The sequence below is a fragment of the Dermacentor albipictus genome, chromosome 1, assembly GCF_038994185.2.
Source record: "Dermacentor albipictus isolate Rhodes 1998 colony chromosome 1, USDA_Dalb.pri_finalv2, whole genome shotgun sequence".
Classification (NCBI taxonomy): domain Eukaryota; kingdom Metazoa; phylum Arthropoda; class Arachnida; order Ixodida; family Ixodidae; genus Dermacentor; species Dermacentor albipictus.
The window spans coordinates 263,822,701-263,848,822 of record NC_091821.1 but is presented as its reverse complement, the minus strand read 5'-3'; the positions used below and the strand labels follow the sequence as shown (position 1 = coordinate 263,848,822).

Sequence of the window (26,122 nt, the reverse complement as noted above, 5' to 3'; positions counted from 1 at the left end):
CGAAATCTGCATACTTTGCCTATACTTTGCCTCAGGGTTCTAAAAGATCGCACGATATTCAACCTTTGCGGTTGAGTCTGCAAAATGAAGCGTTTGCGCCGCAGTGGGTGCATACGTCGGACGTTGGCCGCGGTTGCGACGAGCACTTTGCCTTGCGTAGTAGCGCCGTGACGCGCAGCGAACCCCGCTGCGTGACGCCCGTGCCCCAACACCTCCCTCTCAACTGCCCCACCGCTGACGCGTGGCGATGTCGTGGCAACACCTACATGCGATGACGGCTCCGCAACGCTTCGGGAGAGCAGTGGGACGCATGTGGACAGGCGCTCTACGGCGAGTTTCGTGGCTTCTGTGCCGCACCATGGTTTCCGTGTTTGCGTGAGCGCGCCTCTGGCACTTCTCTTTTCACTTTTTCATTCCCCTTTCCCTGCGGCGGGAGCTACGGCAAGGAGGCTGCCGTAAGAAAGCTGTCTGATCGGGGAGTCGGGAGGAAAAACATGCGCTAGAGGCACCAAGTGGGAACTGCCTCGCCGACGTGCTGCAGCCGGAGGCGGACGGCATAAATCAAACGTATTATGATGAAGCGCTCTGACTGGCAGCCGTGTACGCCTCACTCTTCCTTACGTTTCTTTTCTTATTGGGTCTTTTCTTAAAGCTACTTTTTTTTCCTCACTCTGTTCCATGCTGCCTTGTACGGGCCGGGCTGTCTGCTCGAAAATTTCCACGTGCGCTCGATCTCCGCGCGCTGTTTGTTCACTCGCTTAGCGTCAACCGCGGCGCTTCTCATATCGCGGCCTTTCCGATATTGCCTGGCGCAGATGAGGTGGAAAAAAAGCATTTTTTTTTCTTCTCCTTCTGTTTTTCCTTTCTCATTTTTTTTTCTTTTGGGGGGGGGGGTGGCTTCCGCGATCACCCCTCTTGCATTGCTCGAGGCGGCAGTGGGAACTTGTTCCGGCAGCTAGCAACGGTGCCGACTTTTCGCCGCTTCATATGTCTGTCGACATGCGGCTTGCTGACTTTGTTTCACGCCTACCTTTCGGCCGTATAGTGGCCGCCTAGCGCCCGTTCCGTTCGCGTTGATTATTTTTTTTTTTCTGCGCACGCCTTCTTGTTTCTTCGCGGCAGCGGCCAGGTGCACCGCCGGCGTCATAAATCTCGAGTTCTTTCATTACTCCCCAGCCTAGCTGCGAGAGCAGAAGAAAACGCAACAAACCTTGCGCACTTTTCCAGCCTGTTCTTGTTTTTTTTTTCACTCGTCGAAAGTTGCGTCATCTCGAGTCCCTCTCTCTGGAAGTGACTCCGTTTCCGTTGGCTGTTTTTCCTCTGAAATGCTCGCATGCAGTACGAAAGTCAAGATTTTGTTAGCCCCTTAGCGCGCTGCAATAACGATTCTACCCGATGCTGCTATAGAAACGCGACGCTCTAAAGCCAAATTTCGACTACGGTCATCAGATGGTAACATTCGGCCCAGGTTCAGCCACGCAGAAGAATTCGTCTGGGCTGTATTATCACGACCGCGCACGAAAGTGCACGCCTATGACGGTATCAGTGTAAGACCGATGTAAGTAGAGCTTTTGTGTGTTTTTTGCAATATTTTTATATAAACGCCTGTGCGCTAGTATTTCACGGGCGTGCACCAACCTATGTGACAGATCCTGGCTATTTATATAAACAGCCAGCATGTCGGCAGTCGTCGGCCAGTGCGCGAATATATGGCGAAAACGCTGCCGTATGAAGCTATAATATGCAATAGGCGTTGCGCATACTAAACTTACTGGCTGAAAGCACCGTGCCAGTGAAATGACTTTTCACCGGAGTCATGCTAGCGACACAAGTCTGGCTACAATAGATATTATCTTGACCATTGAACAATGCCTCTCCATGGCAGTATTAACGTTCCCACTACTTCAGTAACATATGGGAAAAAACATGCCCGCAGTACGAGTTAAGGTTTCTGAATTGAGACAATTGATTCAGAAAAGGCTGATGGCTGAAGAGATCCAGCATTATGGCAATACTCTTTAATTGACGCGGCCGATGCATTTAACGTATAATGCCAACCATCGGTAGCAAAAAAAAAATAGAAAGGAAAAAGCGTGGAGGGTGAGTACTGATTGCTGCATGGTAGATTCAAAAACTGCCGCATTCTCGGATGCTCTTGGGCGTCCTGTAAAGCTCGACTAGCACGACTGGCCAAATTTCTGATTCAGTACGTAGAAGAGCTTGACGTGGCTGAGCTGCAACGAATCACGTCGCTAGCAGACCGTAGCAGGGGCATGATTCGGTGGCACTTAGCCGCGTAGTCTGAATCATCAATTCAATCTTGCTTAAAGGACATCTTTTCTTGAATGCACTGCGCTACTTCTAACTTGACGACGTAAAGAAACTGGTGCGGTCTGCAGTTTATGGAATTAGCTTCACGTGAAATGAAACAAAAGATGGCGCGCCGATTGTGCAACGCGGGCTATTAAAAACGAGACAGCACACAGGCACAGTTGTAAAGAATGCGCCCCCGACCCAGTGCAACGCGTGTATAAAAATACGGTGTGATATTTTTTTAACGAAAACAAGTTTTTAAAATAAAATTTAATCGAAGTGAGTGTGCTTTCTTCACTATTCGTCTTTTCAGCGCGGCGGACACTACAGGTAATAAAGAAGCCTCTGTAGTTTGTTTAATAACTAAAGTTCCTTGCTTGCTTTTCAAGTAAAGATATTCAGGCCCATGTTGCAACGGCAGTATTGTAACGGGGCGTCACAGCAAGGGAGGTCAAAGTTAAGCTATATTAAAAGCGTCGTCTGTTGTTGAGATATTTGTCAACAAAAGCACGCCTCATTGCCTTCCAGTTTCAGAACAAGGCGCACATGGAGTGGCGGAAGCACTACCAACGCTATTCGACTAAAGCCGTTTTATACTCGACGCTGTCGTGACACAAAACAGCTCACTTTGATGGCCTGCTGAGGCGTACAATCGTCGTCGCGCGCTGGTGCCGCAAGCGATATTATTTCTTACTGAAGACACTAGGGAAAACTCTGGCGCTTTGATCGTTCAGGTACACACGAATGATGGTTAGCACACTGATTTGTGTTATCTCCATGATTGTGGCTTGACGTTCTTGCGGCTTTATTTACTACACGCTTGATCGGGCTTCACTGGCATAAATTTTAAGATGAAAAGGCTTTCCGCACACGGATAATGAGTGCAGGTTGTAGCATTCATGTGGCAAAATTTTGTTCAAATTGATCAATGTGGAAAGCTACAAAGCTGTTTGAAGCCAAATGGACAAGGTCTATAGGCAAATCTATGCATGCTAACCACCATTCCCATGCTCGCTGAATGCTTGCTGCTTCCGCATACATTAGCATCAGTGTTTATTCAAAGCAATCTTTATCGGAAGCTCTATGCCGCCTGCGACATTAGGTCACAGAGAAATGAGGATCGAGACATGTGCCCATTGGCGTAAATAAATCAAGAGAGGCGGGAAGTGTCACGGGTACAGTGCTTCTGGCTCTCGTTGGGTGCCCGGTTTGGGAATGCAAGCGGGAAAAGGAGAATTTTCGCTAACGAATGTCGTAACGGCGCTCTTAAACTAGCTCAAAGTGCTCTTGCCTCCCCCGGCGCCCTCCTGCAATGCTGTCATTGTGAAATGAGACCTTAGAAGCAGGAATAAAAAGTCAGGCAAAGCGATTTTAGTCAGTTAGCGAGCGAACTGCGCCGGCTACATGACCCCCCCCCCCCCCCCCCCCGCCTATGTCTGCCGGGCTGAAGAGATTACTATTAAAGAAAACGTCCACGCACCATTTAAAAGTTCTTTTCAAAATCAGTTCCCAATAAAAGAGATCACGCGGAATATGCAAATACGTCAGCAGAAATGCTATCTACCACAGAGATGCCCTGAATCGTACTTCTTGCACACAGACCCTATAATTGCACAGACCCTATAATTGAAATATTTAAATACCCCGCCATTTAAACACAGACGCACACGAAGCAAGGAGGAGGAGCTTTGTAAAGTGGCACTCCTGAATCTGAAAAGTTAACATCGGAGAAAAAGCTAAGAAATGCAATTAAAATAACCAGGCAGTGTTTATCTGCGTTATTGAGGAGGCGTTGCGCAAACTTCGTGCGCTGCACGTGCACGTGCAAGTTGCAGAAACTCACACTAGTAGTCTCTGTTGCGCAGCTAGACGGTCGCAACTCCAGGGGATCGTGCCTGTTTATCCCTTTAATCCCGCGCCTTTCTACGAGCCAGAGGCGAGGGTTCAGGCAAGTGAAATGAAAGCAGGGGTATGGTGCGCTGGCGTGAGAACGCGGCGTGTTGCGCGCACTTGGCAGTTTTCTTGTTTTTTGTTTTCTTTCGGTGCAGAGCGTGGCGCCGCAGCCGGTTTCCTAATTGAACCCGACGCCCCGTAGCATCACCGATATTGCGTCGCTGCTGCAATCCGACTAGCACGCCAGCAGCGCTCTCTGCAGCCGGCCACGGGCGTTGCTGTTGCAGCACTGGGACGCTCGGGCGCAGTTTGCGTTGTCTCGGTGACGAGCTTTAAAAAACTAGAAAGAAAAAAAAATGGTGCTAAAGTTGTTGTATTTTTATCGTGTGGATCAGACACGAGTGAACGGTGAGTTGTCAACGGTGAGTTGTAATACCGTTAACAGTAACGTTAGGTCAGTAACGGTGAGTTGTTAGTACCGGGAGGAGCGCAGCGTTAAATTGCATCTCACACGTGTAATTCGGAAAACTCATATGTCGCACTGGTTCCTTAGAACACGCAGAAGATAATCGTGATATCGGACAATAATCACGCAATCTTGTCTATATTTTGCCTTTTATTTGTCTAGATTACACCTGTCCGGACATGGCGGGCATAGCGTACTAACGCTCCTTTTTATTGCTTGTTCTACCTTTGTTACCCCCTCGCTCCCATTTTGTTTTAATTAGTTGTGTTCATCACTATGTCTATGTTTGTTAATTTAATTATGTCTTGCTTGCCCGTTCTCTTTTCTAACCTCGAATACAATATGTTTTTCGATTATTTCTATTGATTCTAGTTTTTTTCTTTTATTACTGTGTTACGATTCTTGTTTCTTTTTGTTATTGTGTGTATTTTTGCGTTTTTTACGTACTTATTCATGAATATATATACACTTTAGGTATGTTGCTTTTACTAGATTTTTATGGACCTTTAGAACGTAACACTTTGATCTAAGTGACCTTAAACGAGAATACGAAGCGATAATTAAACAACAACAATAATAATAATAATAATAATAATAATAATAATAACAATTGCAGTCGGCAAATTAAGAATAGTTGTTATAAGTATAAGCGAGAACCAGTGTATTGAGAACTCCAGATAAGTGTTGTCACAATGGGTCAATAACAAGTAGACGGGCACGTAGGCGAAACGCGACGAGCTTCCACGTGACGAAGACGGAGTAAGCCCTGCTTACTGGGCTCACTTCGACGCGCAGTAGCGGGAAACAACTCGGAGGTGGAGTTAGCGCTAACCATAGTCGACGCTCGTTGTATTGATTGGCGCCTCTTAAACCTGATTCCCCCTTTGTACAATGGCATTTCACGTACTGGATTGGTCAGTCCTTATTGCGTACCATGTAAAACATCACTTCCATTTCAGAGACTAAACGGTGCGATGCGATGACCCCTGTCTGTTTCTGAAAACAGCTACAACAATTGCACTAGAGGAGCTAACGGATACGTAGAACGAATCTTGCGGCTCAAAGTAAACTTGCTATTGGTGATGGCATGGCAACAGCAAAGACCTCAAAAGCATCTACAATAATTGCACAAGGCACAATCCGCAAGCAATCTTTTAGCCTTGACCGCGGGGAGCACCTACGTTTTGCCCAATTTCCATCCTGATGGCGATGAAGTCACGCTTACGTGCGATGTGCATTCAGATTAGCACGATTTCGAAAGTATTTCTCCAGAAGCCGTATTTTTTTATGTTTTAGAGTAATATTATTCTAAACCAACCAGCATAGTGGATAGCTATCCACTGTATTTAAGTTCAGGAACAAATCAAGTTCGAAGTACTTCACAGGTGTTCAGGAGTATTAAGTGAAACCACTGAAGTCTGAGTGTGAAATAGCGCGAAATATAGAAAAAAAAATGGGTTCATATGTTAAGGTATGTTTTGTCTACTTATTTTTCCCTGCCATCGAATACGCCGGCATACGGCTATGACAAGGAAGAACAAATGAATGAAGCTCGTCGCGTTTACTAACACCGCTTATTACCATGTCATTTGCTTCTGTTGCACCTTTTTTCCCCTATACGTGTATGATAGCTCGTATTCGATGTGACGTGCAAATGGAACGACATGGTCTAACTGGCAGCCACTTCGATGTGCGAATCTGCAGTCAGAAAAGGCGAAAGGGAAGCGGACTCGGTGATGGTGTTACAATCTTTAATAGCGTTTGTAGAAGCAACTGAAAGTGTGTATGGAACGACGGTAACCTGAAAGACCTTGATGAAGCTTCGAATCGGTCCAATGAGGTCGCGAATAAATCACAAGAAGTCTCTAATGGCAAGCATACTAGTTCAGAAAAAAATAATCATGACACCGACGATCCGCTAAACAACGTGAGTCAGTGGTCATGGGGAAGTATGTTTTCTAGTGGAACGGAGTAGCCAAACTATTGTACAAAATACACAGTTGTTGCTTTCTTTTTTTTTTTTTTGAGGCTCACTCTTGCCGCTACGTGTGGTACAACTGCCTTCTGCGGGATGTCAGTACTGTTTCGAATGTTGGCCCTGCGCTGTGAAAGAAAGGCACATGTCATTGATTAACTAAGTTTGTTGACGTTTATCGTGTACGATAGATGGCCAGATGTAGCTTAATCTGATCTTAGTTGGTTTTGTTGATGACAAAGAAGATTTCTGCAGCGCAGAAGACAAGAGCGCTTTCACAAGTGAACATTTATGGCGCAGGCGAATAAACTTATTTGGCAGTACAGCGCTTGTGTGTGTTCACCTGTATCGGCGTCCTTCTATTCTGTGCGGTCATAGCCTCATTGTGAGTATTACCTGTGTTTTTATGGCAGTAGAAGAACTCTGCGCTTCCTACCCATTACTGGGGATTTGGTTACTTTGATAGTCCTGGTTATTGAAGCACGAACTGTTAATGCACGGAAGTGTTAACCGAGGTAAAGATTTCGCAAGCTCCATTGAAAGGGCCTTCCTTTCTACACGTATGGAAGTACGCGTCTTCTCTTGGCCAAAGCTTCAACGGCTGCTGAGGGGAAATACATTTTTGCTGAGACAAATGCCCGCTTGCGGGAATAATCGCGGGGCTGTCTGCTTCGCCATTATGGGATTACGGGAAAGCGCAGCAGTCGTTTCGAGATCAGCTCTTATCCACGTCGCTCTTGCTGCACCAGATGGCCGGGGAGGTGATTCGAGAGAAGCACAGTGGAAGATGTATGTGCCTGCGCGCCGCTTGGTGGGTCGCAGGACAGCGTACAGCGATACACGGTTATTCCACGGAGCAAGACTTCAAACGTGCTTGAGACATGTTACAAAACGAGATATTTGTGTGAGATCTCTTGAGAGGGAGCTGGACGTGATCCTGTGTTATCACCACTAGCGCGTATTCTGCCGTCGGGGATCACTGCAGACATGATGCGATATCCAAGTCATAGAGAGCTGAACAGTTTCATAATCTGCTGCCGACACGTGGACACCCTCTTTCGAGGATATCATTTCGGAAAAGAGGTTTAACACAAAAATGTACGTGTATAATGTTTCCTGCTTTCTAGAATGCATTTAAACTCATTGTGATTATTCGGCTATTGCGCTATTTCGCGAATCACTCTGGAAAGGAATGCTCGCGGAGAAAATAGGGTCGCGAACGCGCTTGCCTTTCGGTCGGTCATGGTGGCGGCGAAGCGTGCTCTCTACCCATCAGCTGATCGACCTTTCGGTTTAGCGAGCATATATATATATACAGTAAAAGCTCGTTAATTCGAACCGCAAGGGGAAGCCGCTTCAGTTCGAATTAACGAAAGTTCGAACTAACGAAAGTGAAGGAGGGCAACAGTACACTGCGATTTGGAAGCAGTAGGGCATGTCAGAAATTTGGCGAGTCAGAAAGCGATGGCGTGTGCCGCGGGCTCACGCCATCTTCAAGTCGAAGCTCTGGGTCCGACTGTGCCACACCACCGATGTCTACCGCAACGAACGTTAGCCGAGGCTTAACACCATCACAATGAATCGCGACGGCCGACACCTCCTACGCTGAAAACAGAGGTGCACAACCGATGAAGACTGCCGAGACAAAGACGCTGTACATGTGAAGGTGGCGAAGGCCCTGATTCGTTGGTTCTTGATTGCAAGCGCAGCTGCGACGTACTTGATTCGCTGTGTTTTGGAGCTTGCCGTGCCATCTCCGCACAACATTAGCAGCTGTACAAGATTTGCAAAGCCTCCGAGATTCGCAATGGGCAAGAAGTCTCGGAGGTTACGTAGAACGGAGAGGCGGCAGCCGCCGCTGCCTTCTGGCTGACCCCGCGTCGGTTAGTTTTTTCCGATTTTGCCTTCTCTCGCCGTTCTCTCCGTTTCGGCGGCAATACAGCCTTGTGTGTAGGCAGTAGGCGCGTTTCTCTGGCCGTGTGCCAGGGGAGCGTAGTTCGAATTATCCGTGAAGGAACCTTCTCGCGTTCGAATTAACGGACTTTTTTATACATAGACTTCTGTGGAGCTTGGCCGGACCAGATCGTACAGTTCGAATTATCCATAAATTCGAATTATTGAAGTTCGAATTAACGAGCTTTCACTGTATATACAGTAAAAGCTCGTTAATTCGAACCGCAAGGGGAAGCCGCTTCAGTTCGAATTAACGAAAGTTCGAACTAACGAAAGTGAAGGAGAGCAACAGTACACTGCGATTTGGAAGCAGTAGGGAATGTTAGAAATTTGGCGTGTCAGAAAGTGATGGCGTGTGCCGCGGGCACACCCCATCTTCAAGTCGAAGCTCTGGGTCCGACTGTGCCACACCACCGATGTCCACCGAAACGAACGTTAGCCGAGGCTTAACACCGTCACAATAAATCGCGACGGCCGATACCTCCTAAGCTGAAAACAAAGGTACACAACCGATGAAGACTGCCGAGACAAAGACGCCGAACATGTGAAGGTGGCGAAGGCCCTGATTCGTTGGCTCTTGATTGCAAGCGCAGTTGCGACGTACTTGATTCGCTGTGTTTTGGCGCTTGCCGTGCCATCTCCGCACAACATTAGCAGCTGTACAAGATTTGCAAAGCCTCCGAGAGTCGCAACGGGCAAGAAGTCTCGGAGGTTACGTAGAACGGAGAGGCGGCAGCCGCCGCTGCCTTCTGGCTGACCCCGCGTCGGTTAGATTTTTTTCCGATTTTGCCTTCTCTCGCCATTCTCTCCATTTAGGAGGCAATACAGCCTTGTGTGTAGGCAGTAGGCGCGTTTCTGTGGCCGTGTGCCAGGCGAGCGTAGTTCGAATTATCCGTGAGGGAACCTTCTCGCGTTCGAATAAACGGAATTTTTATACATAGACTTCTGTGGAGCTTGGCCGGACCAAATCGTACAGTTCGAATTATCCATAAATTCGAATTATTGAAGTTCGAATTAACGAGCTTTCACTGTATATATATTCGCACACTTTTTTTGTTTTTCTCCTGAAAAATGTTAACCTTCTCAGGAACCAAACTGGTTCTCTTTGTCGTTTTTTTTTTGCACATTGGTGTCGAAGACATATTTTGATTTTACGAGATGTTCTTCAAGCTGCGCATTTTAGCACCGATCATTTCGAGGATTTCTCGCTCCTGCCGCGGGATATTGTTGTGGTTGTGCACCATTTCTGTTTGGCGTAAATTACCGACATTTCGGCGTAAACCTCGCACAAATGATGTTCTGAAGTTAAAGTTGTAACAAAAAGCCAAATTCACACAAGCCATTTCAAAAATTTAATGGGAAAATTGTCTGCGTCGAATAAGAAGTCACACGCGTTACTCAAGCTGAAGTGTCTATAGTTTATTGAACCACAGTAAGTTGCATATCTTTAACCCGGTTTCTACTTTAATGATTTGTCCCGTGTATAAGCCAACGTTGTTCTCTACGAGGTACGAAAACCTGTAAGAGTCTAAGTCAGTATAACGCTGTGAACACACCCGAATAATAAGAACACGTATCCTAATCATAGCGTTTAACGCGCGAATTATAAAGATTGAAATTCTTGGCAAGCCTGTGCCGAGGAGCGCCAATGACAGGAAAAGAAAGAAACTGTAGACATTGGCAGACGAAAGCCGGATAGCATCTCGAGAAAACAAATCGGATATCGCATTCTTGACTTAAGTTTCACTTATTTCCACCCCACGGCCCAGATGGCAGCTGTTGATCTCAACCAAACCGTGAAGCGTTCTGGGCTCACGGTTGGGTGTTCGTACAAGGTGAACCCCTCACGCAAAAGCGGCGTCTTACGCTTGAGTCAGCTCGCTGCAGACAGGAAAGCATCTGAACGACACTTTGCCCATGATCAAGTCCAGGCGGAAGGTCACAGCGGCTTTTATAAATTCTTCCCTACAAACGTCTAGGCCAGGCTTAAACATCTGTAACGTATCCTTAGCAGACCGTGACTGAGGACACATGAAAGTGCGGGTAATTGGGAAGCGCCCACTTCACATTCTTATGACCAGATTGTTGCAAAGAGGCCGAAGAGGCTGGAGAAAGACTACCATACTTTTGTCCAGCACCTACGACCTCCTTATATATTTGCATTCCATTGTATGCATAGCCGGCATAAAATAAAATGCTGCAAGCGATGAGCCTATTATATACGCAATTTATGGATGCCAGTGCTGCCATTATGATGGTTCAAGTTACGTTACTGGCTTCTGTGACCGCTACACGCTTACGTGGTTTGTTTCTTTGCATGCTTATGCGTTGGTAATACTGAGCCAAGTCCTAGCGTATTGGGACGAGTTACCTGACGATGCAGTCATACCGTTTCGCTCTGCCTGGTTGTACGCGGAACGCCATGTGTGGGACTAATTACCTTGCCTTTCATCGTGCTAATTGGCATACGTTAACGATACCCTTGCCTCCAGCATCTCCTACACTGTTACTCTTGCGTGGAGATGAAAACACCGAACACAAGTCAAGTAAAAAACCTGCCGTGTTTTCTTTCTTTCTTTCTTTCTTTCTTTCTTTCTTTCTTTCTTTCTTTCTTTCTTTCTTTCTTTCTTTCTTTCTTTCTTTCTTTCTTTCTTTCTTTCTTTCTTTCTTTCTTTCTTTCTTTCTTTCTTTCTTTCTTTCTTTCTTCTGACAGAGGAAAGAGAAAGCAGTCGGAATGCACTCCTGTGTTATTTATGCCCTAGAGCGCGACAACAATGTACGATAAACATTAGTCAGAAAATCAATCACCTCGTGAATGTTCGCTCAACATTCCGAGAATGCGTCGTCCTCAGACACGCTCTGACAAGCACTTGGCTGCGTATTTGCAGATGTCCTTATGCACTCAAATGTGCTGAAGGCTTCGGCTGACGCTCAGCTGGGACTTTCGCTGTCTATAGTGATGAAGTAGGTAGGGTTTTGCCCCTTTCGGTAGCATCTGCATCGCATTGTGCAAGCTCATCGCAAATGCCCAAAAAACGTTGTTAGGGGAGTTTCAAGCCCGTGCAAGCCTCATTTTCGATAAAGTTAGAGTACCCATGCCGCATTTAGCGACTTGACGAAGAACCCAGTAGGAGAATACTGTAACCTCGACGTAAATTTCTTAATCATTAAGAAAAGCCGATGATACCACTCGCTGCAGTATTGTGCAAGCTGATGGGCGTGCATGGATTATTCAGCACAAAAGGGGTGCCGTTTTGTTGGCACTGGGTTCAGCTAACAGCGTTTATCTTCGCTTTCCGAGCAGAAAAACAGTCGAGGCTCCTCCAATTACTACGCGCACGGAGACACACAATCATGTAATAGCGATGCTCGACGTCTTTCTTTGAGTGTTAACGTCTTTTTTTTGCGTGCTGCTTACACTATTCCCTTTTCACTTTGTCGTTACAGTGGTGCGGACCCCGCTGGAGGTGTCGGTAACCGACAGCGTGGCCAGCGTTGGGGGCGTGGCCATGCTGCGCTGCCTGGTACCACCGGCGGCGCGGGAGTACGTCTCACTCACCGCATGGGTGTCTGACGACGATGTGACCGTGCTGCCTTCCACCGACGTCTGTGAGTCGCATGTCTACTTCATTTGCAATAACTGACACCAGCTATCTCCGCGGGGTGCATACCCCGACAAAGGCTTCTACAAGGGTGTACCTCTTGTACAGTTACCATTACAGCTTTCTTCTTTGGTAGGGATGGATACAAAACAAGGCAGAAAACATGACAAAGATCAACCATAATACTTCAGCGGTGGGTGACAATTTTCCCAGTAAAGTGAAGCGGCGAAAGGTCTCCACTGCATGCCAGAAATTATCGGCACGCGCCATCGCACGTGGAGACAGCTGGAGAGGAAATGGTCAATCAGCGTCTCGCTGAGTAGTGTTATATGGCCTAATGTGTCGGCGATGCTGTTAACTAAGCCGAGTGAATAATTCAAGCAAATTACGGGTACAATCGCATGAATTCAGTAGATATTATTAAGGTATTAAAGGCACCAGATGAAAGGCTGACCAGTAGAACCACGGCGAAAATGCTGTATGATATTATCGGACACTCAGATTAAGAATAAGCTTGTAATACAACATGCGAGATGCTACCATGAATTTAAAGCACAACACCACCCCTTATGTTCCTGGCGGCAAAGCCCTTCGCATTTCTACCCGTCGAATAGCAGATAATATTCGTCAGTAAAGTAAGTCTCGGAGGACGCCAGAACAATGGTCAAGTGATTCATGGTTGAGAAATATATGTTCATTTCTCTGTTGTATATGTGTTCATTTATTTTCAAGGTTCAGGAAAACGTGTTTTGCTTTCTCTGAAAACTGCAGGTTGAGCTAAAAAATCGACGCCCGTTTCACGGTTGGAAAAGCCAAGGTTGGGATGAAAATAGTCGTCAGTTTATATGACTAAAAGGACAACAGAACCAGTCTGCCTTTAAGCTTTATAGTTCCCGTTTGTAACCTTGTTTTCTATTCTTATCTAAATGTTATTTGACTGCCTCTCTTTTCTCCTCCGGAAAATGTTGTCATTTATCTGCAATACAGAGCTAAATCGCTCTACAGATATCAACCAATTTTCTCTCAAAATCTGTTCTTAAGTTTAACAGAGCCTCTCTTGGACCTACAGACCTAAGGCAACAGCGTCTTTGCTCATTCGAACCATGCAGCTCTGTTCAAGTTCCTTCAAAATCATGGCTTCACCGCATTACTTGTACTTGTGGGGCGGTGCATTCTTTACAGACAAAATTTATAAAAGATTGCCAAGTAAATGTGTTAATTGCCAATAAACAATAGGTTTAGCCATATAACTTCACACTAACATTACCAAAAATAACTGTTGCACTAGTTTTTAGGCAAAGGCTTTTCATGGTAGTTCAATCAACACGGGAAAGAAGTACAGTAATGGTCTTGAGTCTGCTTCGTCCTTCTGGTTTCTGACGTCCTCGTTGCTTCACAAACTTTGTGCAGGTAATGTCGTTAATGTCGGTAATCTTGTGCAGGTAGTTCGTTTTATAGCGTAATTAGAGATCAGTTTAGCTATTGAATGTTGCATTCTGACTCTAAATTAAAGTTACCATAATTAATGTATTAGGACACAGGGTCATGTAGATTTCAGAAGCAGAATGGGTTTTTATTTAGATGATTAGACAGATTGCAAGATGTTAATATACAGAAGGAGTTCCCAAAGTCAAAGACTGCAATGGGACCTCTTTTACAAAGTAAACGTAATGAAACACAAATTATAGCAGTTTTAACAAATCGTTAACATGGAAGAATTACAGATTTTAGTATGAATATCTTGACTGAAGAATTACTTGTGCATAAATGTCATGAAAAAAGCACTGTAAGGTAATTTCGTTGACAAATAATAAAGTAACAGCGTAAGTGAGGTTACGAACACAGTCTAATTTGCTAACTCGAATGTATACGTAAGGCAAGGACATCAAACAGAAACCTAATGGTATGACAATGAAAAGGAAATGAATGCACCTTGAAAGAATTGTTGTGAGTATGAACTAGGCATCAGTATTCGACAGAATGTAATCTTTTTGTTGTTTCTTGAATTCATGAATTTTAAGTGATTTTATATTTAATGGTGGTGTGTTCCAGAATGCGATAGATGAAAAATGGACGCTCTGCTTGCCATAATTAGTATGTATATTGAGTAAAATGAAGTTCCTATTTATTGCAAACCTGGTAATATTAGTATTTATTAGAGAAGACTGTGGTATCAAGCTATCGCATCGTGTGTAATAGATTTGACGGAAGAAAAAGGTACCTAGGTTATATTCAAGGAGTTGTGTGACTGAAATAATGTGATTAGTTTGTAAAAGATGTGAAGCTTGTGGTTATATGGGCTAAATGTAATTATCCTAATAGCCTGATTCTGTAGGATTTGCAATGAGTTTAAATGGGTTACGTAAGTGCTTCCCCAGCAAGTAAGGCAGTAGTTAATGTGGGAATGAATAAATGTGTTCGTATAGGAGGTTAACACATATGAATACAGAGCCGAACACAACACGGACAGGCCGTCATTGGAATCTGAACCTGGCAACGTTTAACGCTAGAACGTTATCTACTGAGGCGAGTCTAGCAGTGCTATTGGAGGAATTAGAGGGCAGTGAATGGGATATAATAGGGCTCAGTGAAGTTAGGAGGACGAAAGAAGCATATACAGTGCTGAAATGCGGGCACGTCCTGTGGTACCGGGGCTTAGCGGAGAGACGAGAACTAGGAATCGGATTCCTGATTAATAAGGATATAGCTGGTAACATACAAGAATTCTATACCAATAATGAGAGCGTGGCAGGTCTTGTTGTAAAACTTAATAAGAGGTACAAATCGAAGGTCATGCAGGTCTACGCCCCTAAATCCAGTCAAGATGACCAGGAAGTCGAAAGCTTTTATGAATACGTGGAATCAGCGATAGGTGAAGTCAAAACGAAATGCACTATACTGATGGGCGACTTCAATGTCAGGGTAGGCAAGAAGCAGGCTGGAGACAAGTCAGTGGGGGAATATGGCACAGGCTCTACGAATAGCAGGGGAGAGTTATTAGTAGAGTTTGCAGAACAGAATAATATGCGGATATAGAATATAGAATAATATGCGCAAGTGGGATAGCCGAAAGTGGACGTGGAGGAGCCGGAATGGCGAGACTAGAAATGAAATAGACTTTACACTTTGCGCTAACCCTGGCATCATACAAGATGTGGACGTGCTCGGCAAGGTGCGCTGCAGTCACCATAGGATGGCAAGAACTCGAATTAGCCTAGACTTGAGGAGGGAACGGAAGAAACTGAACGATATCTATAGCCGCATATTATTCTGTTCTGCAAACTCAATGAGTTAGCGGTAAGAGGGAAAATAGGGGAATTTCGGATCAAGTTACAGAACAGGTATTCGGCCTTAACTCAGGAAGAGGACCTTAGTGTTGAAGATATGAACGACAATCTTATGGCCATCATTAAGGAATGTGCAATAGAAGTCGGTGGTAACTACGTTAGACAGGATGCCAGTAAGCTATCTCAGGAGACGAAAGACCTGATCAAGAAACGCCAATGTATGAAAGCTTCTAACCCTACAGCTAGAATAGAACTGGCAGAACTTTACAAGTTAATCAACAAGCGTAAGAGCTGACACAAGGAAGTATAATACGCATAGAATTGAACATGCTCTCAGGAACGGAGGAAGCCTAAAAGCAGTGAAGAAGAAACAAGGAATAGGCAAGAATCAGGTGTATGCGTTAAGAGACAAAGCCGGCAATATCATTACTAATATGGATGAGATAGTTCAAGTGGCTGAGGAGTTCTGTAGAGAGTTATACAGTACCGGTGGCACCCACGACGATAATGGAAGAGCGAATAGTCTAGATGAATTCCAAATGCCAGAAGTAACACCGGAAGAAGTAAAGAAAGCCTTGGGAACTATGCAAAGGGAGAAGGCAGCTGGGGAGGATCAGGTAACAGCAGATTTGTTGAAGGATGGTGGGCAGATTGTTCTAGAGAAACTGGCCACCCTGTATACGCAATGCCTCGTGACCTCGAGCGTACCGGAATATTGGAAGAACGCTAACATAATCCTAATCTATAAGAAAGGGGACGCCAAATACTTGAAAAATTATAGACCGATCAGCTTACTGCCCATTGCCTAAAAGTATTTACTAAGATAATCGCAAATAGAATCAGGAACACCTTAGACATCTGTCAACCAAAGGACCAAGCAGCATTCCGTAAAGGCTACTCGACAATAGACCATATTCACACTATCAATCAGGGGATAGAGAAATGTGCGGAATATAACCAACCCTTATATATAGCTTTCATTGATTACGAGAAAGCGTTTGATTCACTCGAAACCTCAGCAGTCATGGAGGCATTACGGAATCAGGGTGTAAACGAGCCGTATGTAAATATACTGAAAGATATCTATAGCCGCTCCACAGCCACCGTAGTCCTCCATAAAGAAAGCAACAAAATCCCAATTACGAAAGGCGTCAGGCAGGGGGATACGATCTCTCCAGTGCTATTCACAGCGTGTTTACAGGAAGTATTCAGAGACCTGGATTGGGAAGAATTGGGGATAAGAGTTGTTAGAGAATACTTTAGTAACTTGCGATTCGCTGATGATATTGCCTTGCTTAGTAACTCAGGGGACCAACTGCAATGCATGCTCACTGACCTGGAAAGGCGAAGCAGAAGGGTGGGTCTAAAAATTAATCTGCAGGAAACTAAAGTAATGTTTAACAGTCTCGGAAGAGAACAGCAGTTTACGATAGGTAACGAGGCACTGGAAGTGGTAAGGGAATACATCTACTTAGGACAGGTATTGACTGCGGATCCGGATCATGAGACTGAAATAATCAGAAGAATAAGAATATACTGGGGGGCGTTTGGCAGGCATTCTCAGATCAGCAGGTTGCCATTATCTCTCAAGAGAAAAGTGTATAACAGCTTTGTCTTACCAGTACTCACGTACGGGGCAAAAACCTGGAGGCCTACGAAAAGGGTTCTACTTAAATTGAGGACGACGCAACGAGCTATGGAAAGAAGAATGATAGGTGTAACGTTAAGGGATAAGAAAAGAGCAGATTGGGTGAGGGAACAAACGCGAGTTAATGACATCTTAGTAGAAATTAAGAAAAAGAAATGGGCATGGGCAGGACATGTAATGAGGATAGAAGATAACCGATGGTCATTAAGGGTCATGGACTGAATTCCAAGGGAAGGGAAGCGTAGCAGGGGGCGGCAGAAAGTTAGGTGGGCGGATGAGATTAAGTTTGCAGGGACAACATGGCCACAATTAGTACATGACCGGGGTAGTTGGAGAAGTATGGGAGAGGCCTTTGCCCTGCAGTGGGCGTAACCAGGCTGATGATGGTGATGATGATGAATAAATGAAAAGTATAATGATAGTAACATTTGATGGTTAAACATGTTTATTTGATGTAAATATGAGACAAATGCTCGTAAACTGTCGTTATAGGTTTATTCACTGAAAGTTGCATAATAATTTGATTTGTTTGTGACTTTCGAACACTTTGTTGTTACAAATAAATGTTGTGGGGCAAGCGGGTTACATAATGACACCTTAAAAGAAGTAATAGAGGCCCTAAGTCATTATCTCAATAGAGTAATGAAAAGTCAACTGCAGCGCCCGTCTTCCCTCGCTCAAGGTAGACACGAAACACTGTACGTTTAGTTTTGCTCGCGGACGTAGGTTTATTTTTGTGAATTCTACGTCAACGAAATAAGTAAAGCAGCAAGCAGGCTCGGCTCTCATGCCCTATCTGGGATTGAGAAAGTAAAAGTCAAGGTTAGCTACTTCACCTTCTTACTAGAGCATTACGAAAAAAGATGAAACGTGGTCCCTTCCAAAAACCTGTAGTCTATATAGAGTCGTTCCAAGGACCCCATGGAGAACGACGCCAATTAACTTTCCTTTTGAAGATCGAATGACTGTCACCTAATACGCTGTGTATGGGGACCGAAATGAAGTCCTTCAGTGAAAGGACGTGTCGCAGGCTAGGCAGACGGCTAGGTGACCGGTCAGACCAGCAAACAGAATTTATTCGTGAGAGCGCGTGGCTCGAGGTGCACGAACATGAAGGATGAGGAAAATGGCAGCACCACTAGAGGGCTTCACCCCCTCCCCCTGTAGATAGCCGAGGAGTCAGAAACACAGGCCTACCGCTTGGGACACCGGGCGGATTGCTAGCTGTGCGCTTTCGAACGTATCTATAGTCCTAGCGCAGCTATTTAAGTAGAGACAGACGTGTAAGACCGTTGATGAGACCGCAACGTTCCATGTGACCGCGGTCTTGACGCGACAGCGTGCAACAACTTCATCACGTCATTAACGCGGATGTTCGGCGTTTGCTACGCTCGGTCGAGAACTGGAAAAGTACTGCTATAATGTGGCGCAAGAGAATATCGGATGCGTTCTCCGCGGACGAAGCCTTGATTCGACATGGCGAGGCCCTTGTTCACAAAGACGTCTTGAGTAAAAGCCATTCCGGACGGGGCCGGCCACAGTGCCTGAAAAAGCAGCCTTAGTTGTTCCACATAGTTATGCGGGTAAGGTGGTGCGAAATACAGTAGGATGGAAAATTCACCCGGCAACCGCAGAGTCGTGCTGTAAACCATCCCTGGTGCTGTGTATCCGAGATCTTTATTAAAAGCAGAGCGGATGCCGATGAGGAGCGGGGGAATTTCATCCACCCAGCAGGCACTAGCCTCACGGGCTGTGAGGGCAGCCTTGTGCTGACGACGCAGCCGTTCCACCATACGATTGGCCGACGGGTGATAGGCCGTCGTGTGGACGTGGCGGACACCAATAACGCTTATAAGCTCGCGGAACAGGTCGCATTCAAATTGGCGTCCACAGTTTGAGGTGCCGATGCTGGGCAGCCTAAACGAGAAATACAGCTGCTGGCAAATGTCGACGCCACGGTAGTTGTGGCCATGTCCTGTAGCGGGAGTGCTTATATCCAGCGAGTGTATACTGGTCCGCACTAGCGAACATTTATCGGGAACTGCCAGAGGGGCGAAGATGATCAACCATGCCGATATGCACGGGGTTGAAACGCGCGTTCTGAAGGTTACATCAGTGACTTCATATGTCAGGTGATCTTCGGGAGATGGCACTGTGGGCAGTCATGGGCCCAGTGCTGGTCGTCAGAGTTAACGCTTCGCTACACGAAGTGCGAGGTTACAAGGCGCTATGTTGTACGACCTCCGGGCTGGCTAGCGCTGCGCATTTTGTCAAAGATCAAACAATTAAAGCGCAGTAGAATCAGTGGGCGAGAGCGGCCAGTCGACACATCGCAGGTTATAGCTGCAGTTAGCTGCAGCTAACTCTCACAATGCTGCGCTGCAGCAACCTCCTCGATGTCCCACGTGCTTGTCTACATCTGCATCAATGTGCAAAAAGGCAGTGTTGACGGTACCCTCGATGTAACGCAAGTCAAACATGCCCTCGGAAATAAAACTGCTCGAGCTGGTGATTCTCTCTTGAGATTTACCTATACAATGTTGTTCCCGTGAAAAGCATATGTCAAGAATTTATGGTTCTTGAGAACGCGAAAAACTTGCCAAGCAAGAAGCACAGCCAAACATAGCGCATTTTTGGGGGCTTGAGCTTCTGTGAGAAAAAAAAAAGACTAATGTGCACGAAGAACCACGTTGTTATCGTTGGAGAGCGGAGCCAACAGCAGTGGAGAAAGCGTCCGTGATGAGAGGCATCAATGCTTGGCGGCAACGGATGCACGAGGAGCATTGCGTCATCAAGAGCGTACTTGGTGACTTCAAATGCCTAATCGCTGGCAGATGTCCACTCCAGAGAGACAAGAGACGGCGTGCGCTTCAGAAGGCCGGCAAAGGGTCGGATAACCTTCGCAATCTTGGGCATTAACATGATGGTGGAAAATGAAAAGACCACGGAACTCACGCAGCTTTCGAATCAACGACGGGTGAGGGAAGTCACGCAGCGCCGCATACTTTTTGTCGAGCGTACGGTTACCTTCAGGTGACAACCTGTCGCCGAGGAATTCAATGTCACGAATCAAGTCGCATTGGGATGGGTTGACTGTGAGGCCATGTTTTTGAAGCCGCGCAAACAGCATGCGCAGGTGGGAAGCATGATGTTCAGAAGAGGAACTTGCTACCAGTAGACCATCGACATATATGTAAATGAAATCAAGCCGGCGAGTAACATCATTGATGAACCACTGGGACGTTTGTGCCGCGTTCCTGAGTTCGAATGGCACGCGCACGTACTCGAAAAGGTCAGACAGCGGGATTGTGGTGGTCTTCAGCATATCTGCGGGTTCTATAGGGATCTGGTGGTAGGCTTTAACCAAACCAGTCTTGCTGTAGATGGTCGTGCCAGCAAAACAGGCCGCAAAGTCGTGTATGTGGGGTACCAATCGGGGACGGCATTAATGGCAAGGTAGTCACCGGATGGACGTCAGACCGCAGGATCACTATACAGAATCACGTGGAGAGCAGATGACCAGCTGCCTATGGCACACAGATCCCATTCGCGACGTCTATTACTAGAAATAGCGCCGCACTAGGAATACCGCCATCCAGAGGTGGACGGGAAGGGTGTTGCACCACAGAATCGGCGAAATGAACCGAAATAATTCCCGTTTTGACCATTGACAAATTTGATGATTACATTTTAGCCGCTTTTCGGCTACATGGGAAAGGCCTGCCCTATACATACGAGCTTCCTTCCCATAATTGATTTAAGGTTTTAGATTTACAACTCATTTAAAATGGTGATCATTTGTATTAGCTTTTTGCCGCAGAGCGCGAAAGGAATTGTTGTCCTATGATTCTGCGCAGTGGTCTATGTTAGTTAAACGACGGATAACTAAACTGCCTAGGATCTGCTCTCAAGATGTCCTGCTCACATGATATGTAGAAAAATTTTTATGATCAGATAGGCCGTTTTTTGTCAGTTGGGTACCCTTGCATGGTCTTCGGCGGTTACGGAAGTGCTTCTGCACGAAACAGAAGGTGGCCCTATGAACCAGTCTGGAATGTTCAAGAGCCGAAGTGGGTTTGAAGTGGTACCTTATTTGTATCGGGCTTGCCACAAATACAGGTGCGACGCGCCTGTGATTTTCTCTGCCCCGCGCAAGCTTACTGCCCAATGCCCCGGAATTGCTTCTGAAAGAGAGGAAACTGGCGGTTGCCATAAAAAGAACGCTCAGGCACTCGTCAAGTGCGCTACGGGGGTTGTTAATGAAATTTTGCTGTTTTGTTGGAAGTCATATATCTGGCACACCGACCAACCGAGCAAGCGGAAAGGCAGGGAGGAGCATAAATTTAATTTGCTACCTTCCAAGGAGAAAATGGAAAATTAATTTAAAGAGATAGGATGGCAGACAAATGAGCACCGAAAGCAAAATAAGTGAACAAACGCCTCAGCCGGCACGTCACTATTACTGTCTATACGGCAGACCCATAGATGGCAAGAAGCAAATTAAGAACGCTACATATTTATGTATAATAAACTATATGATACCTGGGGCTCCATAACGTAGAACTATTCCAATCTGCTTTTATTCGAATCTCCTGCAATAAAATTTACGTAATCACCGATGCAAGCCACGGGCGGTGACCCGCAGCGTTGTTTCAACCACCCGATCAACCGCTCTCCTCGTGTATATGAGGTCACATTTGTCTGCTTTTGAAGTGAATAGCATTGGCAACCTTGGCAGGCTTTTCTTAGCTAATTTTTCTCACCTAACAAGAGGTGGAGAGAACACAGAAGTGGAGAGGGGTGTGTTAGGGGCCGCACGAGCGTAATGAAAGCGCATAACCGGATGAGGAGGGTGGTGCCGGCGTCTGCGATTGGCCCATTTCCGCTTCCCCTTGACTTGCGGTGGCTGGTCGAAAATCGCGGCGGCATGCAACAGAAAGTTATAAATGGACTGAATTCTGAGGTTTTACGTACCAAAACCACTATTTGATTATGATACACGCCGTAGTGGGGGACTCCGAATTAATTTTGACCACCAGAAGATATCTAACGTGCCCCCAATGCACCAGACACACGAGTTTTTGCATTTCGCCCCCATCGAAATGTGGCCGCCGCGGCCGGCAGTTGATCCCGCGACCTTGTGCTTAGCAGCACAGCACCATAGCCACTAAGCCACCGCGGCGGGTGGAGGTTACAAAAAAATAAAGAAAAAAATTGCCAGAGACACCTAAGACTACTTACGTGTGGGAATGAGAAACCATTGCAGTCCCATTGGTGCAATGCTTTTTTATCGCGCGCGCGTTCCTTGTTCGCGCAAGCTCTTGCCTGCGTTCTAACCGCACCTCGGTAAGGCCGACTCAAAACCCACCAAACGTCTCGACGAGCTCGCTTGGCGGCGAGGAGTTCATAACTCGAAGGACCACTCGGCGCCGTTCGATTGGACATGAACGCTTTTGTTTTACACACCCATTCTATGCAATCACGACGTGGCGCTATATCCTCCCCATAGTCTACGCCGCCACGAGCCCAACGACGAATGCACTAGGCCCCAAGTTTAGAAAGCCAGACGGCTGCGACCACGTGCTATGTTAGGCACGTCTTTAGTCGACCACAACCGTGGAGCCGCCATGGCGTCGGGGTAGCGTACTCGTGTCGCAGCCTGGAGGCCAGTGTTTCGATTCCCATCCAGACTGAGTGACCGACTGATATCTCCAGTGGACTTTCTCTTCTTTTCATCTTTCCGTCCCCCTTTCCCTTTCCCCAGTGTAGGGTAGCCAACCGGGCTCAGTCCCGGTTAACCTCCCTACCTTTCTTTTAACATTTTCACTCTCTCTCTCCCATCCAGACTGAAATTTACGAACTTATTTTTACAAGGCCGTTAATATATCTTGTTTACATGGGAACTTTGACGTCAATCCGAGCATTTCTTACATGTTTTGACTGTTTGCGCTGTCCGCCATTTTTGGTACCATCATTCGGTCACGCCGCCAACTACAATGCCGGATTTTCGCGTAATGTGGCATATAACGCTGTCGCATTAAAAAGATTACCACTAAAGTGGACCCTCAGTGAAGAATAGTTGGTAGAGCGATGTTGTATCATCATCATGTCGAAAGGCTTTGACAGTCTTATATTGCCACGTAAAAAATTATATTATATGCAAATAAATTCGTTCTCCCCGGCAGCTCCGAATAGCCAGAGTGCCAGAGTGATCAGTGGGCACGCATTTTTTATTCCTTTCGGAACGGGGTAGTCTCCTGCTGTTCAAAAAAAAAAATCAGTTTTGTTTCACATATCATTGCATGTTTAATGCATAAACGTCACTTTCACATGGTCACTTTTCGCATTTTGTGACGTCGCATGGCATAGAGGCGAAGTGAACGCAGCCCAAATATTCTTTACCAATAGTGAAAGGCTATTGGTGTAGAATGGGGAAAAAAATTACAGGGTCGCTTATATTATTATTCCTAGGACGACTTGAAGGCGAAAGTCCAAGTGTCGATGCATTAAAGATGGACACATGACATATACATCCCCCTTAATTCGCTTTCTCATCCTCTTATTCGCTTATTCATCCCTCTTAATTCCAAAGGTCGAGCTTCCACTCCCATCCAAGGTCGTGGGTTCGGCTCCCGTGGATTCGCTCAAGGACTTAAAATGTCGACTCACTAATGAGACGTATACGGCTTTCGCCTCAATAATTGTTTATTTTTTCTTCGGTTTAATTATGCATTATGAATGTCTACACGTCATATCGTATGAGGAGTTCTCGCGGTCTTCGTGACCAAGTGTGACACACAAGCGAAGCGGGGGTGGCCCGAAAAGAAATTTTGAGCTCTCGTGGAGGGCTGATAGCAGAAATGAATAGAATCAGTTGGGAATAGATTTACGGTATAGAAATAGAAACGGTTTGGAATAGCTTTACGTTATACGGCTACTGATGCTACAATTTATTTCGACTTTAATAAAGTGCCAGCTTGTGTCGCTATCCGTACCACAGCATTTCATGTTCAAATGATGACCGATAAATGAGTTTTCGTTGCAAACAAAAAGATAAGAAAGCGTAACGTCTCTATTTGAGATCGTAACCAATGCGAAGATCGCGGTGGCGTGTTCACTACCCTAGCCTTAGGGGACGGATATTTTGGCGCGCGGTCGTTAGTTGAACCACACTGAACTACCAGCGTTATTGTTGTTTTCGAATACGCCGTTGCCGCGGCCGGCCACTCGCTTTTAATTTCAATATAACTGTTGCATCTCGCCTCGTCTTACGAACATCTCTTAAGAGCGTTGCCTTATTGACCAACGTGCAGGTGCCCGCCACTCTTGATGGTGATCAGCACGCCAACAACACGACCGCCGCGGAGATGTCAGACGAGTAGGCGAATCTAAGACAGCCTCAAAGAAGTTCTCCGAACACGGGCCCTGCGTCTGGTACTTCATCTTATCTTTGCGTTGGCCTGGAGTACATTAACCACGGCGATCGAAAAGAAAAAGCGGGCGTTCACTCCTGACCACGAACTCTATGGACACGCCGGGTTGATTCGTAAGAACGGGTGCCCGCCAATGTCGACACTCAGGAAGACGATACTGCGAGAGCACGTCAAAGAACGATAGTTACTGCCCCTCCCCCCTCTCTTCACGTCCAAGCGAGCGGTTCTCTCGTGAAAGAAGCCTGCGAATAAACGCAATAACTGTTTCGAGCGGCCAATCGCGTGTCAATTTTGCGTATATTTGCGGGCTCCTTTCACGCTCGGATAAACGCTTTTATATAACACGTATCAAGCAACAGAAAGCTGTATCGGGAGTTTTTCATGTTGCTCTACAATTTTCTCATTGACACTTTTCATCTAACTATAATATTAGATAAGATGATTAAAAAATTAAATCTAATTTTCTAATTAGGCGACATCAAAAAAGTAATCTCAGTCAAGTGACGGCAAACAACAGGATCTTGGTTCTGTCCAGCTACATGGCATTTGCATGTTTTTAATGTTTGGTTCAAGTTACGTGGGACACCCTGTGTGTAATATATATATATATATATATATATATATATATATATATATATATATATATATACTTCAACTCAGCGTGTTATTGCCGAACGTTAAACCTCTCGAAGGCACACAGCGGGACCATTCATAATTCCGTTAAGCATACGTTAAGTTACGCATACATTGGCGACAAGTCGAGTGAGGCAATTTCTCTCACGTTCACCTGTCTTAAAAAGAAATGTGTCAACGATGTCATAGTGCGCTGAAATGAAAGCAACTTCGTACCACTGAGCATACTGCAAGGTACCACTCCGGTGCATTTCCACCGCAACATACTGTGTGCAGTTCAGTCGCTTCTAAGCGAGCCCACGGTTAAGTCAGCTGCTCTTCCTCGAGAACCTTACGATCGAGCCCTGTAGAAATATAAAGGAAAACTGACAGAATTAGTGGGCCTACTATGGAAACGTTTCGCTAATCGCAGTCGTAACGAAAAGGATGCCAAAACAGCAAATGCATGCATGGTGAAACACAGTATGCAAGATTTTGAAATTGCTCTGTAGCAAACAGGATTCTTAAGTGCGTTCAAAATATTGCCGATGGTGTCGCGAAAAAAGAAAGCTTGTGTAGTATTAAACTTCGTTTTGTAGCTTATTGAGATCAAAGGGCCAGTAAGTGTTATTTCGTCGTTTTGCGATCGCCAGCGAGTCATAGGGGATGCAGCGTTGGACCAAAGGACCGTGGATATAGGTATGCCCGAGGATTGCGAGGCATTGCATCCTCGTGTACTTTCCACTAGGACTTCTGTGTCTTGTCATTATTTTTCTTAGCCTGCTGCCTTTACACCGGGCGCTGAATCAAATTTCTTCTTTCTTTAATCTTTCCGTCCCCGTTTCCCTTTCCCAAGTGTAGGGTAGCCAACCGGGCTCAGTCCTGGTTAACCTCCCTACCTTTCATTTATCATTTGCTCTCTCTCTCTCTCTGTGATTAT

The 26,122-nt window shown here is 45.9% G+C and overlaps 1 protein-coding gene across 1 annotated transcript in view; it reads left to right on the top strand.

Moving 5' to 3' along the window:
- The first annotated feature begins 292 nt into the window (after nucleotides 1-292).
- Nucleotides 293-26,122, top strand: part of LOC139046737 (cell adhesion molecule Dscam1-like) — a 171,624-nt gene continuing 145,794 nt past the window's right edge. Inside the window, exons 1-2 of the mRNA XM_070523540.1 lie at nucleotides 293-375; nucleotides 12,048-12,209. Of these exons, the coding sequence (XP_070379641.1) occupies nucleotides 12,110-12,209 (100 nt within the window). The 5' untranslated portion in view covers nucleotides 293-375; nucleotides 12,048-12,109. The remainder of the gene's footprint in view (nucleotides 376-12,047; nucleotides 12,210-26,122) is intronic.